The sequence below is a fragment of the Leptonotus elevatus genome, chromosome 7 (assembly GCF_054856555.1).
Source record: "Leptonotus elevatus isolate MCC_2025b chromosome 7, RoL_Lele_1.0, whole genome shotgun sequence".
In the NCBI taxonomy this organism is placed as follows: Eukaryota; Metazoa; Chordata; class Actinopteri; order Syngnathiformes; family Syngnathidae; genus Leptonotus; species Leptonotus elevatus.
In genome coordinates, this window is record NC_141245.1 from 18,297,961 (window position 1) to 18,316,208 (window position 18,248).

At 40.8% G+C, this 18,248-nt stretch overlaps 1 protein-coding gene across 1 annotated transcript in view; it reads left to right on the plus strand.

The window, feature by feature from the left end:
• The window catches only part of ppm1lb (protein phosphatase, Mg2+/Mn2+ dependent, 1Lb), a 42,100-nt gene that overhangs the window by 13,178 nt on the left and 10,674 nt on the right, over positions 1 to 18,248 (plus strand). The window contains exon 2 of the mRNA XM_086079938.1: positions 17,367 to 17,577. Coding sequence (XP_085936064.1) covers positions 17,367 to 17,577 — 211 coding nt within the window. The remainder of the gene's footprint in view (positions 1 to 17,366; positions 17,578 to 18,248) is intronic.

The window sequence follows — 18,248 nt, forward strand, 5'->3', positions numbered from 1 at the left end:
AAAAAACAAAAAGCATGCTGTAAAAAGAAAAAAGAAAAAAAAGCAGGCTGTAAAAAAATCCGCAAAACAGCGAGGCTGCAAAAGATGAACCCGCGGGAAATGAATGAACACTCTACATTGATTACAAAAGCGGTATTGTTATGTCTGAAGGAAGACCAGATTTCCTATGAGGACAAGCGCATTGCGTAGTTTTTTAGCTCACAGTGAAATCCGGGCCAATGTTGATCCTTGACTGTCTTTTCATCCGGGGTAGCTTTTGACGTATGCCATAAAGCAGTCAGCACATTTGTAGTTTTTTGTGTGGAAGTGCGCCTACCATTCTCCTCAAAGTTGCTTCGTGTCAGTAAAAATGACACAGACCCCCACAGGCTATGGCAAAGGTACCATTCAACTAGTTTTAAGTCTGTTTCATCAGAAGAGTTATGAAAATATTTTATTAAGGTTGAAAAGTTCCTCAGTGCTACTTTAAGGAAAAAGAAGAAACCGTATCAAAAATAAACCAGTGATAAGGACTAGAAATTATTAACCAACAGCATCATCAACTTAGAAAATGAGAAACATTTCAATGTTCTGAAAATATTGGACATAAGAGACATTGGAATTTATGTGTGCTATGCAGTTATTTCAGAGCAATTGAGTCTTACTGTTGCGAGAAGGGATGACCTCTGCTAGTGCTTCGTCCTGCACCTAAGGTGTAAAAGGCTGTCACTTAATTTGCTACTCAGGGACTTAGTGTAACGTATGGTGTGGGAGGTGTTGTCCATGATGAATGCGTACTTGGCCAACGTCCTTCTGTATGCCACCTCCTCGACGGAGTCCAGTTGGCAACCGACAAAGCGAGCTTTCTTAACTACTCCATTAAATCTCTTCCTATTTCTGTCTACGGTGCCTCCTCCCTAGCATGTGATGACATAAACAATGCAAAGGCCACCACACCACTCGTCTCAGAAAAGGTCCCGAGCCAAGGCCCTGCTGTTTTTTTCCCCCCCTCGTGATATTAAAAATAGAAGCAGTTGTTCAACACTAATCCACATTTGAGCTCAGCTTCAGGCTCCCGGATAGCTAACGGAACACTAAGGAAAAGGAAGTTTACAATGGCTGTTTATAGGAGACAGCAGTCTGGTGGGAGGCAATTTATTTGGCAAATGTGGTGAAGCTTTGCCCCTAAAGAATCTCTTGACTTGCACAACAACTTCTATTAGTCAACAGTAGCTTTAAGGGCCCTTAAGAATGCATGTTGACAGTGATAGGCAGAATGTTCAAAGTACTAAGTATTGTCTATGATGGTCCAGCGAAGGCCTTTTTTCTGCTTTTTTTATTTTTTTTCTCAGAAGGCTGTCAAACTGAAAGCCAGAGCACCTACGCTTTCCTCCCCCGAGAAAATATGACATACTTTTCCACCTCTTTTCTCTCTCTCTCTCTCACACACGGCTCTCTGTCTCTGTTGACCTTTCTCCACAGCGACTTTGTTTTTTTTTCTCTCTCTCTCTCTCTTCCTCCAATAGTTCCTACCATTTCTTTAACTGTTCTTTATAACTGCCTCCGTTTCGGATTCCCCACCGAGATGAAAGCTGCAAGATATGTACAATACTGTAGATTCCTGCTGCCGACTAGCATGCCGCAAATCTTTTGCACTGACAATCCCCTAAAACATCCCTAAAATACAACTTTTTGTTTGATGTCCTAAATTCTTGTGAGAACATGCTGTTTAGTTTAGCAGTATATCTGCCGTGCTAAATCTAAATTTCCCCATAGCTTTTTCTGTCTGTCCCCAGCCAGCCCTGCCCACAGAGTCATCTTATCTCTGACGTCCTTATCATTGCCTTGAAATATTAAAGAGTCTTCTGCCTCCCGTCCTGAGGGGACTCTGTGACTTTTACTGACGGCACCTCCGACTCGCAACCAACATGTTGCCTGGATGATGGCACACTTTTAGCTTTCTGTTCTTCAGACCGACGGCGGCGGAAAATTCTGCACCTTTGAAGTTGAGCAAGTAAATGCGGAGTGTAGTGGACTCGTGCCAGTGGGGTTCCATTGTTCCTCAAGTAAACAACTTTTCCAATCGGGAGAAATACAAATAACCTGCTCCAGTGTTCAAAAGTGTTGCAATAATAAAACCCTTTCAAAAATAAATGAACCACTGTAGATATTAACTCATTCATTCTCAGCCATTTTCGCTGAAGCAACCCCCTTCCCTCCCGGCTGTTTTACTGGATTTTGACAGATTTTGCAAGGACCCCAGAATATTGTGTTCTATTGCTATAAAAACATTGAACCTACCAAAAGAAAGATAAGAGTCTCTTCTTTCATCAGGAAAAAATAGTATATTTGTATATGTTTCGCAGCAGTTAGCATTAGAACATAGCAAAGTTTCATCATTATTCACAAACCTGTTGAAAACACTGGGGAAAAGAGCTTTTTACAACATGGCCCTTTTGCTCTGCTGCCACATGCTGGCCGTTTTTTTGTGCTTTAAGTGACCTCTTCAGGTCAGAGGCTGAACTGAGGTCTCACATTATATGTTGACGTCGCATATGTATTCTTAGTCATTTGAATTTTGAGTGGTATGACTTCTGAAGCATCCTAAGGTTCAATCACAAATCATCCCCCCCCCCCATTGAAATGAATAAAAATGCCATTAATTAAGTGAGAATGGCATTAAACAGATTGAAGTCTTTTTTGGAAGAATTCTTCATTATTTGCCAAACTGTGAAGTGAGAGAGTTGAATTGATTTGAGTCATATGATGTCAAGTTTGCACTCACAATTCAAAGCAACAACAAACAAAAAAAGTCCAAATGACAGCTGGTATCTCTAAGCACTGCGATTAGAGAGAACACATATCTGTCTCGGGTCAATTAAATCAATTTGGCAAATCTGAAATATGGAATTCTGCACCATATGGCCACTGTTGCGTTGGCTTACTTTCTATGTGTGCAGTGCTTCTTCTGAAAGAGTTGTTGTGACAAGGAAGCCAGCTGTATGGAGATGAGAGTGGCCGTGGAAGGACGGACACAGGAAGGAGGGAAAGGAGTCCAGGAAGCTGTCGAGTCACAATAAGCAAAGCGACACTTGGCAGCATGGTGTGGCAGTGTGCCTTGTTGTGGCGAGAGGCTTTCACAAGGTTGTCTGTTTTTTTATATACCAGATATTTTATTTCCCAAAAATGGTTGTGCAGCAACTAATTACAGCGTGTAGGCTAAGCACCAGGACAACTACAAAACACAAGCTTTTTTCCAATTTCTCTTTTGCAAGTACTCCTCAGCTAATATTTTTAGCTAGTAGTTGCAGCCAAGTAGTGTATATTGCCAAGGGGGAAATGTTAACCTTCAGTAGACAAGAGACGGGAATAAGCAGTTTGAGAAAAACGAGAGATACGATTGAATAAAAACTTGCATGCAAGAAGACTGCTCAAATACAACCTTATAGCTTTTCTTCATATTTCTCCTCAGGTGAGGTCAGGCATTTATCATTTGCCTCATGCAACTCGCCCCCCAAAACCACAAACATTTTGCTTAGTGTGATAATGTAATATCTTTTTTATCCTCTCACTAAAACAAAAAAATATAAGAGGTTATAATTACATAGAACACATTTTAAAAGTACAAAGGCATGTATTTTGTTAGCAATATCAACAGAAATATTTGACTTCTTCTTTACTGGTTATGTGACGTATTTTGGCAAACATTTGCTAGGTTGAATTTGTGGGACTCATGACTTAAAAAAGAGGCAGGACACACAGCAAGAAAATTACCATATTACAGCAAATAGCGATCCCCGGGGGTAAGTAAACATCGCACCTCAAATAAATGGCTCCATTCCACCCCTCAGGACAAAAATAGCATGTGGTCACACCATGTGTCCGTTTCTTTTTACAACACAGACCACATGCAGGGCTGACAGGGCATCTGTAAAACTGAAGTTTTTAGTGGAGTTTAAAGATCAATTACATACAAATGCAATGACACAAAAAGAATTATGGTTTAGATCAAATAAAAGAGTGAGTTGATATTCACTCACAAGAACTAAATGGGTTCAAACCATCATGTCATCAATCCACTGAGATGAATGATGATTAATCTGTTTAAAAGTTTGGACACACCTTCTCATGCAATGCATTATCTTTATATTTATATTATAGATTCTCACTGAAGGCATCAAAACTATGAATGAACACGTGGAGTTACATACTTAAAAAAAAAAAAGGTGGAATAATAAAAAACATGTTTTATATTATAGTTTCTTTCAAACAGTATTGAAGGACTTCCCAGAGGTGAGAATGCCAAGAGTGTGCAAAAGGGAGGCTTTTTTTTTGAAGAAACTAAAATCTAAAACATGTTTTTCGGTTATTTCACCTTTTTATTTTTATTTTTTTTACTCATTCACTCCCAGCCATTTTCACTGAAGCAACCCCCTTCGCTCCCGGCCGGTTTACTGGATTTTGACTGATTTTGCCAGGCCCACAGAATATTGTGTTCTATTGCTATAAAAACATGGAACCTACCAAAAGAAAGATTAGCGTCTCTTCTTTCATCAGGAAGAGAAAGTATATTTGTATCTGTTTCCGTTTTGCAGCAATTTAACATTAGAATATAGCTTAGTATCATCATTATTCGCAAACCTGTTGAAAACACTGAGGAAAAGAGCTTAGTGCAACATGGCCCTTGCTGATCTCTTATACTCTGCTGCCACATGCTGGCCGTTTTTGTAATAACTACCATTGCTTTAAGCAACCTCTTCAGGTCAGAAGCTGCATCAAAGCGTATGTGAAAAATTAAATTTTTACTACCAGTGCGGTACCCACCCATAGTGAATTTGTGACCCAATTTTGGGTCTCAACCCACCAGTTGAGAATCACTGAATGAAGAGGATCCATGCTTCACAGGGAAAGATCGAAAGAAAACAAACCAAAAATCTGTGTACATTTACCTTCCTTCCCATTTTGCGGTTTTCGCTCCACACACGCAAGGCATTGTTATGGCGTAAAACACTCTTAATATAGGAACATGTTCATTTTCACAACGAATATTATTTTCCACTCCTTCACTGTTTATCTGGTGTTCCTCCTCTTGTCGAGCCGACATTTAGGTTTGAAAGGAAGACACGGCGTGTTTATCGAGGCTGTAGAAGGGCTTTGATGGAGCCACTTGCTATACGTACAGTGTTTTAAGCAAAGCTGGTGCTTTCCATGTTGAGTGAGTGATACGCTATCACAGCATGGGCGCGCATTTTGCTCGCAGCGCAGCGGCGACAAATGCAAATTGATATTTCACATCAGAGGAGCGTTAGGAGTGTGAGCCCAAGAGCACAAGTGCGCGTACGTGGGAGCGAGCGAGAGCTGCAGCGTGGAGGCAATGAGCCAGATTTATCACGCTGAAGATGTCTGAGAGCGCGGCGATGACGAATGCCGCAAGATAGAGCTCTTGAATCGTCTCATCAGCCGCACCTTGACAGCTTCCTGCCCACGCAATGCGCTACTTACACTCTAATGTTGACAACATAAGTCCACTTATAATGAGGCCTGTTGGCTTTTTAGGTTTTTCTTCTTTTTGTATTTTCGATTTTGTGAGCCACGAGAATTTGGTTGCATAACATACAGTGGTGTGGTGGTTGGCACATCTGCCTCATAGTGGAGAGGTCCCGGGTTCATATCTTGGCTCCTTGCGTTTGTGTGGCTTTCATTGAGTCCTCCGGCGTCCTCCCCCATTGCAAGTTGGGTTCATTCAACACTCTAAATTGCCGATAAGTGTGAATGTGAATGATTGTTTGTGGTTGGCTGGCAAATATGCAGTCCCGGGGTCTACACTGCCCCTCGCCCAGCTGTCAGTCAGCCGGGAAATGCTCCAGCTCACACATGACTTTTTGTCGCTGCGTTTTCATCTGTGGATCATCTTAACGATTGGTTCTTGATCTCGTCAATCTAGCTGCCTTAACGACGTCGTGCGTGCTCGTTCCCACTTCGAGTGCTTGTAGCACGTAGCTGCCGAGCTTTGGATTCAGCCATTCATCATTGTAGCTCCACTAATCTCGCCGCATACTTTGAAAATTGGCTGAGAGCCGCAAGAAGATATCGTCTATGAAGTGTATGGCCGGCTGCAGAGAAAGATGAAGATGAGCTCGCACGTTCCCTCCGGACAAGCAAGAGAGCTGGTAGGATGGTCTTCCGCATGCGCATTTTTGAAAAAGTGATAAACAGACGTTTGAGTTTTCGAGAAGATCCTTGAATACACCTTTAATGAGAACATACACGATACAAAATGGATGGTTGGATTAATGAAAACAAAAATATTGATATAACTTTAAGGCCCTGCCGTGGTACTTTAACTTCTTAATTAGCTGTTTTCCCCCCATATTATTTCTTTATTTATTTATTTATATTTTAATTTTTTATTGTTTTTTTTTTTAATGTTTTTATGTTATTGTTGTTTTTGCCAATTTAGCCTTTATTTTTTCACAGACATTTTTAATACTATTGAAGACTTCTTCTTGAAAAATATTTTGGGTTTGAAATTTTATTTTTTCCCCCAAGCCCTTTCAATTGGTTAATTATACAGGTTCTGGCTATTCGCAGGCCGGCCCAGTCCTTTTAAGGACAGCGTTCATGACTCAACAGTAAGGAAGAGACTGGGAGAAAAATGACGTACGTGGCAAAGGTCCAAGGGGAAAACCACTGTTGACCAAAAGTACATAAAGGCTCGTCTTATTTTTGCAAAAACAACACTTGAATGATTCCCACGACTTTGTGGAGAATATTCTATGGACTGAGGGGGGGAACTTTTTGGAAGATGTGTGTTTTATTGCATCTGGCAAGACAGCATTTTAGAAAAATAACATCATACCCCAACAGTCAAAGAGAGAGGATGGTCTCGGGCTCCTGGATGACTTTCTGTCTGTTTGTGTCCTCGAGCTGAAGCTTTGAATACTTTTTTTTTCTTAATAATTAAAATCACTACTTAAATAATAATAATAATAATAATAATAATGATAATATACATTTTTATTAACTTGGGTTATCTTTGGTAAACCAAAGTTGTTGTGTTTTTTTTCCAACTTTTTTTGTTGTTGCAAATTCTCACAAGACATTTCTTTCAGTCCCTTATTATTGTCTTGTAATTGAGGTTTGGCTGAGTCTCCATCTGCATTTCCTTGTCATGACAAAGTCTGATTGTGGGGGGTAAGGCTGGAGTGGAGGGCGCTCGGCTGCTCGCCTCCATTTTGTTGGCGACTGCAAGTCAGTCGCGTAAATCATTTGACTGAAGTTTTGGGGTTTTAACACAGCCCATGGCAGTTTGTGTGAAGTCGCGACTGAATGATAGAAGAGCGTATGTGCGTGTAAAAGCTTCCTAAGTGGAGCTTTTCAAGTATTAAACGGCTTTCAGACAAATGCCATTAATCTATCAAGAAATCCTTTATACGGATTATCCGTCCAGGAAATTATTGATAAGGGCCTTCAAATCCCGGCTGGAGACAGACAAAGTTGCATCGCCCCTCAAGCGTTCATGTTTGTGTCTGCGTGTGTATGTGATGTGTGTGTCTGAGTGTTTGTAAGGTTTGACAGACAGTGACGAAGTTCATCAGAGTGTGATGAGGTGTGGCAGCTGTGTGCAACGCTTCACTTGATATGCACACGGAAAGCGAAGCAGTCCTTCGGAACGTATGCATATTCTGCATTGCAATGATAGCAAATCGTGCTTTTATTTAGGCACAATTACAGCTTGCACACTGATGAGCATATGAATATTCATACAATTGATATCACCGTTTCTGCCAGCGGATGCAAGCTCCAGATCGCAGGAATATAAATAAGAACACCGTCAACGTGTGGGTGTGTGTGCGTGTGTGTGTGTGTGCGCAGGCCTGTGGGCACACACACACACACAGTGAGATTACAGACCCGGAGAGCGCATTCAGAGAGTGAAAGAGAGGCAAAGCTGACATTCACTGAGCTCGTCGTCAATGCCTAACAAGGACAGTTCAGTTGTTTCCAACTTTTGTACAGGTCCAATTTTTATTTATTTTATATGTGCAACACATATTAATTGTCGGTGTTAATGTTAACTGTGTAATGTTACAAAATTATATTAAATGTGATTTTTTTTGTGGAATAAAATGAATTAATAAATGGAATATATAATAAAATAATTAATTAATAATAATAGTAATATTTCCCAACAGTATTCATTATTTTCCACACTCAATGGAAACTTTTCTTGAATACAAGAATAATTGTGTTCACCATAAGCATGCAAAACCCATCAGTTTTTTTTAAAGAAAGTTTTTTAAAAGAATGCCCCTTAACAAGGAGCCATAATAGCAATACCAGCAACAGTAAATAACAGCAGCTTTTTCGCTCAGATTCCCACAAGTTACTTTTCTGCCCCTTGTTTATTTTTAAGACAGACTGAGAGTGAAGACAAGTAAATGTCAGCTACGATGTCTTCAACACACGCATACAAACTCTTAACTCCTCTTTTTGTCATTTGACTGCAGAAGTTTACATTTGTAGCTCAACTTTTCATATAATTCTCTATTGATATATATATATTTTTTGAGAGAGCATGTTGGTTGTAAAATAACCTCCAGTGTTATTTTTTACGTCGTCTCAAGCACAAGGACGTTTTTTTTTCAAATGTTTATATCTATTAAGTGCTCAGCCGTGGGCCCTGAAAATAAACGGTCATCTGTTCATTTAGGAAAGTTGCCAGCATGCAATAATTGAGTTCAGGCTGTGAGACGTACGAGACGGATCAAACTCATTTCTGGTTTTAGCATCATGTATTGAGATGATGTAGACTTCCACCTCTGCATCCCCGTATGTTATTATGCGCGATTAACTGTTTATTTTATTCGAATCAGACCGTAATGTATTAATGATGCGTGCCTAATCAAGTCGATTGAGAATGACAATGATTTCACAAGCCTTAATCGTTAAAGTATTTACCATTACAGTGGTGCCTTGAGATACAAGTTAAAAGTTTTTCCAGGTAAGAACCATCAATTGGCTTTGTTGTTTTTTTTTCTTTGACATGGGAGTAAAAAAAATCAAGACGCAAGCATTGTATGGTGGTGGTAGTAAACTCAACTTAATGTATGTCTCAACAAGCAGCAGTTTGGAAGATAGCGAACAATTCAGCAAAAAAAGAAGCTTTAAAATGTTTACTGTCCAACTAAACAAAAAAACAATAATAATAAATAAAAATACTTGTGATTTTCAAACAACCACATTGCTTTGGCTTAATAGAGTCCATTTAACATAATGCTAGCAAACAATACAAAGAGCCCGGCCCGGTATAATGAATATTAATAATCAGCATTTCAGTTTCTATTAGACCACCGCTGCTTTGAGACTGAAAAAAAAACCTACTAAAATTTTTTTATAAAAAAAAAAAAGCCTCCTTCGCGTTGATCTAAACGGCATTCCGAGCTCCGGGAACTAATTACTTTTGTAACATTTGCATTCGGTCCTCTTCGGCAGCACAACAACAACCCCCCACCCCCCCCCCCCCCCCCCTCCGCGTTGACCGCCGATTAAATACTCTTCTTCATGCGTGTTTCTCCGTCTGTATTACACTGCACCCGCGTTGCCAATACAGCAACACCTTTCGCTATTCCAGTAAATCCACTACTCTGTGGAAAGTTACTTGCCGTAACTCCGCCCAACGCTGCACTATAGACAGACACTGACGTGATAGTCTTTCTTCAAGGTGAATCGAATGTAAGCTATGCGGCCATCAACCACATGGCCTCCCCTCATGGACCGTTATGGTTTAATCTGAGTTTTCACCTCCTGTAATGGGCCAGCTGTCATGAGAAGGACACCCGGTGACGTCTTACTTTTCAACGTGTGTGTATTACAGTGTGGAGACGGATGGCTGTTCAGTGGCCGGGTGCCCCTCTCTGTAATAGCACCCGTCAGACTATGAGTAAAGATCTTTTTCTGTGTGCCCGTGATTGGGCTTCACTGCTGAACCAGCCAACAACATACAACATACTTTGAAGTCAACTTCGAATGAGATTGCTTTGCAGAGGCTCGGCCCGTGAGCGACCACGGCAGATGTAACCATAGTTACCGAATGTTCTTATCATCCTGGTCATACACCTCCCGTCCTTTTTATAGTCAGCTGATTTATTCATCCAAGAGATGGCTATAAAGGCGGTAGGACTTTTAATGATGAGATTCTATTCAACTTTACAGTCCAGATCTTCTTTTATAGGCTCGACTTCTCGTTCTGACACGACGAGCCACATGAGAGAAATGTTCTGTCGCTTTGATATTGTTAGCTTCACAGCACAATGTTGGCTGTTACATGTAGCCCCAGAGAGATACTGTAGCCACTTTTATTTCTGATGTTTTTTCTGACTTGTTCGGTGAGGCCTCTAAATTTGCATGACCCTGTAGTTCGAGTGTCACATTAGAGTGCAATATAAATAAAAACTCCACGTATTTGTAACTTTCTTTGGCTTTTAAAGGGACATTCAGTGATCCCTAGCGCCATCTAGTGATAAAAACTAAAATTGCATTAATTTTAGAAAACGACTGTTTATGTCAGTAATATGCAAATAAATATGTTGTATCGCATAAATGTATTTTTTTTTAACATAATCGAAGGTCTAGTAATCATTAATTATATTACATGTCTGTAGTCTCACCTTACTAGAGCTGCCATGTTTAGCCGCCATTTTATGCTACGTATGCTTGTATTGAGTGTCGGACCCAATGGGTCGACCGCAGTTTACCTTCCACAGCTGGTCGTGACTAAATCCCAGGATTCTGGCCCGTCGCTTGTCACTTTCTGCTTTGCTCTCGCAAGCTTTTATTAGCTTTGTTTTTTACTAGCTCCTCCCGCTAGCCACTCTTGTTAGCCACTCTAGTCTATGGCTGCGCAATGCCTGAACCGTGGGGGAAAATTTGACTAAAAATGAAACCGGCAGCACCGTCACTTGCAAAATATGCAATTATTTCCGCAAATATGAAAGGACAAGTGCTATGCAAGCCCATCTGGAAAGGCATCTGCTAACGCTAGCTGATGAACAGCCTAAATCCTATCCAGTGATTTTACCAAACGGAATGGACGTGAATGTAGACTGGAAATGACTGTGAGGATGGCGTATGGTGCCGGCGAAGCCTTGCAGCAAAGCTTTTGTCATCCTATTTTGGTGCTCGACTTAGTCCATTTGGTCTAGTATTTTCCCAGCCCTAAAGTGAAGGTATCTGAACGGGAATGGATGAGCGAGCCTCTGTGTAAAAGGGAATCCTGGAAAGCCAGGACAGGGTATGAAGTGCCACTAACTTTTCTTGCCCAGTTGCTGCATTATGCAGCACGGATAAATGCTAGAGCTTGTGTTACGGCGATTTTCCTGGTTCACTATGGCTTAATTTAGTCCAGTTAGCCATGCAGTTGGTTACTGGTTACAAATGACTCTGTCCTGCCTGTGCAGTCAAAAACAAGTAGATCTTAGCGGTTGTACTGTGTTTATAATTTACAGGCATGTGTATCTAGGCTTGTGTGTTCAGTTGGCATCTTATTTGATTTTCACAGTACCACAACTGCGGTTGCATACTCCACTAATTCCCCCCCATCCTAAAGCCCATCTGTACTCTGTTTGTTGTGGTTTCGCTGATATTTAATGTTTGGGTGAGAAAAATAGTTTTAGGGATGCCAGGCTAAGATTTGTGCGTGAGAACATGCAGGGGGGTGTTTGCAAGGCCAAACAAACATTTCCAAGTGAGTAAGGCAAGGTTTAGTTTTTTTGTTGTCCCAGCCAAATTACTTTTCATTCCTGAGACAGGCAGACACTCCATGCAGGTCTTTGTTGGCTGGCGTCGAAGGCACTTGAAACCTGACCCAGGTCAAAAGGATTGGTACGATTTGTTCTTACACTCACCGTCATGTCTATATTTTCTGTCTGGGACCACGTTTGCATAAAAACAGCAGACAAAATACAACATGCAGGATCCACAAACACCACAATTTTCACATCATCTGCTTGGGATTGGATTGACATATACAAAGCTGTGGTATCTGCCAATCATTGATGATGTGTTACATACACAAACAACACTGTAAATCAAATCATTAGAGGGGGGAGTCAACCTTAAAAGTTTCTTGACAATGATATACTATATGTGACCTCACTAGTCTAAACATGACATACATACATTTGTAGAATATGAGTTATGCAGCAGAATCCAGCCGTTAAAAAAAATAAAAAAATCCATCTCAGGGGGCGGCCATTTTGCCACTTGCTGTCGATGGAAGATGACATCACAGTTTCTCAGGGCTCAGGCAATGACCAATCACAGCTCACCTGTTTTATGAAGCTGAGCTGTGATTGGTTGTCACCTGAGACCTGAGCAACATTAATGTCTTCTTCAGTGGCAAAATGGCCGCCTTCTGATATTGATGAAAACTGCTGGATTTTGCTGATTAACTCATATTAACCAAACCATTGTGTGTGATTTACTGGTGCTCAGTCCAGGGTGGAGCCGGTCTCTTGCCCAAAGTCAGCTGGGATAGGCTCCGGTTGACTCGCAACTCTAATCAGGACAAGTACTGTAGTATAGAAAATGGATATTAGGATTGCTGACTGTGGCCAGTTGTAATGCAGCAATTGGTCCGTCCAAGCCAATTAAACAATATAAAATGTTTTTCTTGGCTTAGAATGAGATATAGAGATGGTCCCATTCTGATACCGTTCTGGTCTTGTGGCAAAACAGATCATAAGGGCTACTCTTCTGTGGTATGAGGCAATCTTTGCGTGGTAGGAATGTCAGGACATTCTTAGAGGTAGAAGTGACTACGTTTAAATGCCGTCAATAACCATTTCATTTAAAAGGCCATGTCTCCGCCGCGACTATGAATAGCATTTTTTGTCTATAAAATCATTATAAATACACCTCTGTAGAGGCCCGAATGCTCTTTGCACACTCTAAAATATGAGAGCGCCACTGCCACCTAATGTAGTGGATGTGCAATTGCACTTTATTTTAGTAAGGCAAAAAAGAAAAAGAGCACATATTCACTGAGGTCACACGCACTGGCTTAACCCGAATAATGACGGGATGTAGACATCGTCGGTGATGCCTCGTACCTCTGTTCAGGGATGTCTTTGACTTTAAAGGCTTATTTTACTACCTCACAGAATGGTGGCATCATTTTGGTAGAAGGATAGACTTGAATTGGGCAAATCAGCCAAAAGTCTCTATTTCTCACTCGCCAGTCTTCCACTGCACTTTATTATTTCTCTGTGTCATTGCTTTGATGGTTCGTTTCAAACCATCAGGAGGGATCATCTCTCTTTCTCCTCTCTCGTAACGATGCACTTGAGTGATACTAATGAGTGGTCCTCAAATTCCCAGTCGGTGTGTCCTCCTCTGTTCCCCTTTTCCTCCACTGACGACTTTATCTGTTGCAGCTCCGACAGGAAAAAAGAAAGGATTCTTGTGCTCCTTGTACCAAATTCCCTGAGGGTGATTCTAAAGGAATGCTTGTATGACTTGTCTCATGTCTGCCAGCTTTTAGATGTGATAGATGAAAAATATTTAAGAGGCATGAGTGTTTCTCTTGGGCTGGTAGTCTGGGGCGAGTGTCGTGACCGGATGGATGATGCTGTGGGGGAAGCGGTGTAGGTGGCTGGGTGGAGAGTGTTCGTGAGTGGGCGTTGTGTCTTTGCCGGTGCTTATTGGTGTACATGTTGGGTGGTTTATTGTTTGCAAGGAAAAAGGGTTTACAGTGGGATGCTCACAACCGATCCTATTTTTGGGACGTTCACTCCCGATATGATTATTATCTGCAGGGAAAAATAAAAGGTCAATTACCCAGTAAGAATACTCTGTAGGTTTTATCAGTTGCAGTTCTGTCACTTATAATTGCTCACATAACATGACGATTAGGGGACTGACTGACATATTTGAGGCTAATTAATGAGAAAACTGTGTTGGGTTTAAAGAGCAAAAGGATAGGATTCACTCTACAGAAACCACAAACACTGAGCTCATTACAGACTAGAATAGCCCTTATTTATTGTTAACTGACTGAAACTTTGGAACAACTGAGGTCATACAGAAGCAATGTAAAATTGTCACTCGGTATGGATGGACCAATACTAGTATCATTGCCAGCTGGATATCTATTTTTGCTCTCTTTCTCTTTCTCTCTTTCTTTCTCTTTCTCTTTCTCTCTCTCTCTTTTTCTCTTTCTTTCTCTTTCTCTTTCTCTCTCTCTTTTTTTCTCTCTTTCTTTCTCTTTTTCCTCTCTCTCTGACTTGATGATATCCACTTAAGAATCTAACCCACCAGGCCTCCCAAGGGCTTTTCCTCACCACTACAACGAGGCACTCTAAAGCTGCCATGCCAGTGCAAAGCTGCCTGTCAAGTAGAACTCGTTAAAAACATGTTTCTCTCTCTTCTTGAGTGAGTGCACACACTCGCAGCCAACAACAAGGCACTCTAAATTGACCACGGCAGCCCAAGGCCCCAGCCCACAAGTTACATTGTTTTCCCTTCTCATGCTTTCACCTTTCCTGTGTGATGTGGCAGCCTTCAACAAGGTGTAAAATATTTAGGAAAAATCTCTGAATTGACTTTAGACTCTAAACCTGAAACTTCTTGTTGCAAAAAAGCGAAAAAATACTTTATGCCACCATTTGAGGATAAGTCACGATCCATCACTGCAATTGCCAAACAGTGTGCAAAAATACTTAATCAGAGCCATGTGTCCAAATATTGAGTTATCCTCTTTTTATTATGCGATCACCTCTGCACCCTTCTCAGTTTTTTTTCGCTCCAATTTTAATTCAGTAAAGAATCTCGCCACTGGACACAGGCCAATGCTTACTTTGAGTATCTGCTTGGGCAAAGGCTGTACAATATAAATTAATTCAATTAAACTGCAAAGTAATTGGCGCTGTATGACGCACTGGGACAATGGACTTCCTGTTCTATTTATGACCCCTGAACTCAGTTTATTAGCCTTGCTCCATTAGCCAGGATGAAGGCACTTCAACAGTCAGTAAGTGGAAATAACAATACACGTGGAATTTTGGGGAATGGAACGTTACCACGGAAGCAGACAGGAAGGGACGCTGAGAATTAAAAAAAGAGACCATTCAAAGGGGAGAAGCAAACATCGGCAGTGTTTGGACGTGAGTGCGGAAAGGAAGGGTGGAGGGAAGACGAGCTGCAGCAACTTTGACTTGAATTGCGACCAGACAGTGTGTTGACTGATGAAGGGAAAACAATAATTATCCGAATCAACGGTAGCAATTCCGCAATGCATAATAATGAGATATAGATGGGAAACAAAGGAATAAGAAACGGGCTCAGCATTTTGAGCATCTGACACGTGGGGTTCATTGCATATCTGTAATATGACCTCAAAACATTAGAGAAGTTGATACGCGGCTTCGTTCGTGCATTTTTGCAGACTCTCCTCACATTTTAAGAACAAATGAAATATGATATTATGTGTGATGCGTGTCTGCGGTGTATTATCTGATATGTGTGCTCAGAAGAACTACCTGAACTTCATGACCTTGGTTGGTTGGCCAGGCTTGTTTTCCCGACTGCGCTGAGTCAGGGGAAGAGAAAGACAGCATTATTTGCTCTAAACAGCAGAAGAAATGTGTCCAAGGGGTTTATCTGCTCTCACTGGAGGATATATTCAGGGAGCTCTGTCAGCTCAGTCAGACATTAGAGTGTCTCTGTTTTCTAATTCCATTTTATTTCCTTGTTTTTAATCTGGAATTATTGGGTTCATTTGTTTTCGACAACAAATAAATGATGAATGATAATGGTCATGGTACTGTGCAACCTCCAAAGTCCAATAGAGGAAACAGGACAGGACAGGCGATGGCTGCCCAGTACTATATGACAAATTAAATTAAATATCAATTAAATGTTGCTTACTTGCCAAGATAATTTTTACTTTTGTTTTGTTTTTTGCTGGTTTCCGGGTCATTTTGGACTGCTAAGTCCGTAAATTACATCTGTTTCTTTGAACTGGCTCTAGTTTTTGAGATATTTATATTTTGTTAATTGATTGATAATGAATGTGCTTTGACTTTGACAGTTTCCGGAACGCCCTTTGATCATCACTGAAAGTAGTGTTTGCTGGCTTGATGCCATCACATTTTTGCATATATTGAATGATTAGCAGAATTGTTTTCTAGATTTTCACATGAAACATGATTTTGCACGTAGAAGGCTCTCAGTGTTAACGATTTCCATCTTTCACTAATCGCATAAAAAATGAACGAAAAAACGAACATGTTTGAAAAGACAGATACAGCTTCATTAACGTTGCAACATAAAGAGAATGCCGATGTCATAACTTGTGTATTGGCACTTTTTTAAACAAAAATATAGATTTTTTTATTTTTTAACTGTAGCCAAATTGGGAAAAACAATGTTATTTTCGTATTCATTGTTATCACAATAGCCTAAAAAAGTTGGTGCCCGGGGTGAAGTGTGCAATTTGGCAGGTAGCAAGCAGTTCTTCTTCTTCTAAAAAAAAACAATTAAAATGTGCTTGCCTCAAGCTGTTTATCGACGCTTCAAGTAGATGCTGTTAAACTAACACAAAATAAAGGGAATTACATGTTGTATATTTAAGCAAACACATTGCTACAACTTGCATGGTTCTGCTAGCTTGATGCTAACGCATAAAGCAGAATGCTATAGACGGGCTAATGAATAGCATCAACGTCACAGTATAAAACTTTAGGAATGACAATGCAAATGGGGCAGCAACATACAGTACACAGAAAGATATAACTATACTCGCACACATTCTTTCTGCTTTGCGAAAATGTGACCATATTCTTGTGTGCGCCTTTTCATCAAATCTACGTTTTATCTGCATGCTTGCACGCACAACACTGCCTTGAAGCAGCACGTTGTTCACCTCCTGAGCAAGTGGAATAGGATCAATCCATGTATAAGAAGTGTTACAGTTGAATGGAAATAGTACCCTTATCAGTTCGTCAAGGATATTTAAAATACTTGGCTGTTAAACCTAAAGGAAGAGGGGGAGGGAAAAAAAGCCCTACCATGTCTTAATAAACCCTAATTGGTTTACTGTATAGTAATGGTGAAACATTTTAAATGTAAACTTTCCCACAGCAACATCCACAATGATACACAGTCATGAGCAATGACACCTCTTAATGCAACATTTAGATTATATTTTGCTGCACTGACAGACACCAAATATCGTCTTATAAGAGTCTTACAGTTTATTTGCATGGACCTAATTTTTCTCTCTCTCTCTCTCTCTCTCTCTCTCTCTCTCTCTCTCTCTCTCTCTCTCTCTCTCTCTCTCTCTCTCTCTCTCTCTCTCTCTCTCTCTCTCCGCTGTCTGTTATCAGGCTGCTGCTGACTATGCAAAGGCTCACCTGCCGGAGGCGCTACGCCAGCAGCTGCTGACCTATGAACGTGAGCGAGAGCGGGATAGGGAAAAGGATAAAGAGAAGGATGAGAAAAAGGACGGCCTGTCCTACCCATCGATCCTGGAGCAGCAGATCCTGACGTTAGACCGGGAAATGTTAGAAAAGCTCTCCGCCACATACAATGAAGCAGGTGGGTTGCGTAATCCACTGCTACTTAGGAAACTAATAGTAATAAAAAAAGTAATAGTGGACATTCATACACGCGCATTCATTGGCCATAATTCTAAAGAGTATTTTTAGCGTCAACAAACTCAATTCAGCTCTATTGTATTGGTTTCCATTAGGTTCTGTAATGTTGCTACCATACCATGACAGATAGCACTACGATATACAGTCATATTGTGATTTGTGTCCCACTCCAAGGGTATATTACAAGTTTGGATGATTCTAGGGTGTGTTCCCGTTTATATCCATGCCATTGTGTGGCTACAAATCATGTCGGACTTAACCATACCACTGGGTTAGTTTGTGGTGAAGCATCCTCTGTAGTTCACACTCTTCCCCTTTCAATCTTCTATTGTTGAACAGTGACTGTCAGCACCCCCGGGCCTTGCTTATTCAGCTGTTTAAATACAAGCCAATCTTTACAAGGCTTGTAGTAATTATCTCTGGAGGAAGGCAAAGGAGGAGTGAGAAGGAGTGGGCGGGTGGTAGATGCAGAGAGGTAAGAGAAGGGTCAGAGGAAGGGACATGTGGATGTTTAAATTGGTGAAAGCTCTAAAGATTCTTCTTTTCGTCCAAAAAATGTCCGGAGTCTCTGCAGTTGATCCAAAAAGTCTCTAAAGATTATTCCTTTGATCC